Raw genomic sequence first — 2006 nt, 5'->3', positions numbered from 1 at the left:
TATCCAAGTCTTAGATCGTAGTCGTATATCTCGATGTTAAGGTAGCACTCCTGTTGGTCGAAGGGGTACATGACGAGGTCGAAGTGGCAGCCGAAGTGTATGGTCTGCTCCTCTTGAAACATGAGCAGGTTTTTAGTTCCGTCGTACATGTTATCTAAGAAAAAATAAAGATAAAAAAAATATATATATTTACTTTAGGAAAGGCAGGAATTACATGAAAGCAAATAAGGTTTATCGAGGACAAGACTAACTCCATAAAGGGTCCTACACTATGCATATGTTGGGGGCGTATCATATCAAAACTATGTGAGGCCAGATCACTAAATCAAAATACGTAAACATGTAACTAGCATATCGTTTTAATGGGTAAATTTACAATAAAGCTTATAAGCAAGCGTAATGATAAAATAAGCAAATATTTGAAAACAAAGAATTGGTACTCTTAGTCTGAGAAATCGTTCAAGGATTTCACCTGATATCACCTTCACCTGACATCACATCTAAAGTAATCTATATTACTCGAATTGGTGAGAGACAGTTTGGGAAATGGACATTCATTAAATAGACTTTCAATTACAATTTCAAGTAATGTCAAAGAAACTTTGAAAGACTGTTTCTCCTCTAAAACATACACTTAACCAATATCCCGTTTATAGCTAAAATATCCTTCTCTCGCACAAAATCTGAGTAACTAAACAATATTACTTTATCGCATGTAGCTCCACTGGCCGGCTACTATTAGTTTTCTAATGCAGAGCAAGGTCACTATATTTTTGAATGTTTCGAAATATTTGCTGCTGCCGTGGTTTCATTTTGCAATAGGGAATTTCATACATTACGGTAGTACCAAACTATGGGTTTCCCAACCTGCTGTCACAGGATGTACGAAAACGACGATGTGAGTTCGTTCATAGTTGCTGAGACAAGGCAGTAGAAATGTTTACAATAATCTGCTGCAAGAACGTTTCGGGACCATTAAGGCTAACTGCGATTTCATAAGAATGATCAGAAATATTTGTTTTTGTGAACTCTTGCAATTAGTGATCCCACTCATTATTAATGAGGTATATTTGTTACAAGAAATAGAAACTTTGTTACTTTGAAGAGCCTGGAAGCCATGCACGTGTAGACAGTGGTGATCTCACAGCCATTATCAAATGGAATTCAGTGTAGAAATAATTAGCACACAAAATTACAATATTGATTTAACAATCATATTCACTGAAATATATTGTTTAAGATTGCATGAGCAAATGATTAAGTCATTTTTATAAGATGAAAGACTACAGTCGCCAATTCCGAACGATTCATATCGTTTGACTCAACCATCAAAATTGCAGGGGATGAGGATTATGCCAACTCGAAGACTGCAAGACGTGACACAGTTAATATTACTACCAGTCAGTTGTCCAAAACACACTTGTGACCTCGGCTTTAGTCGATGGATAAAATCAAATATCCTTTTCTTTCAAACAGTTCTGATAGATGAAACCATTTCAGAGAAAGAGGCCGGCAGAGGCAGAGGAGGGAGCAATCTGTGTCATGTATATATATTTATGGTAGTTCTTACATATATACATTTATGCAAGCAGATAAGCAGAAAGAATGCTTTGTCGATTTACAAATATGAAAAATGGCTATAAATTGTATGACAAACAGGCAGCAACACACATACCTTCATAGATGGTACTGTCGTCATCAGGGAGAGGGTCAGAAGACTTGAACACAAACACGCCCTTGTTGTCAATAGTTCTGGAGATGAGACCGCGCGTCCCGTCAACGATCTTGAGGCTGGGCGCCCACACTTCTTCCCAATTGTCCAGTTTGTTTGACCGGCGGTCATTTTGAAGGTTTCTGTACTGTAGTCTCGTGTCAAGATACTTTATTTCAACAGAAAGGTCTATAGCTATCCGGAACTTCTGCAGATCAAGTGAACGGATTGTCCGGATCTTGTACACGGTATACAGAGGAACCGGTTCGCCGTCGATCCTCGGCGGAGGGAGCTT

The 2006-nt window shown here is 38.2% G+C and overlaps 1 protein-coding gene across 1 annotated transcript in view; it reads right to left on the bottom strand.

Annotated features, from left to right (window-relative positions):
- LOC125034023 (gamma-aminobutyric acid receptor subunit beta-1-like) overlaps positions 1-149 on the bottom strand; it is a 1956-nt gene extending 1807 nt beyond the window's left edge. Inside the window, exon 1 of the mRNA XM_047625665.1 lies at positions 1-149. This exon is cut by the window's left edge and continues 10 nt beyond it. Coding sequence (XP_047481621.1) covers positions 1-149 — 149 coding nt within the window.
- Positions 150-2006: the final 1857 nt, after the last annotated feature.

The sequence above is a fragment of the Penaeus chinensis genome, chromosome 17 (assembly GCF_019202785.1).
Source record: "Penaeus chinensis breed Huanghai No. 1 chromosome 17, ASM1920278v2, whole genome shotgun sequence".
In the NCBI taxonomy this organism is placed as follows: Eukaryota; Metazoa; Arthropoda; class Malacostraca; order Decapoda; family Penaeidae; genus Penaeus; species Penaeus chinensis.
The sequence above is the reverse complement of the archived record's forward strand: the minus strand, read 5'-3'. Positions and strand labels throughout refer to the sequence as shown.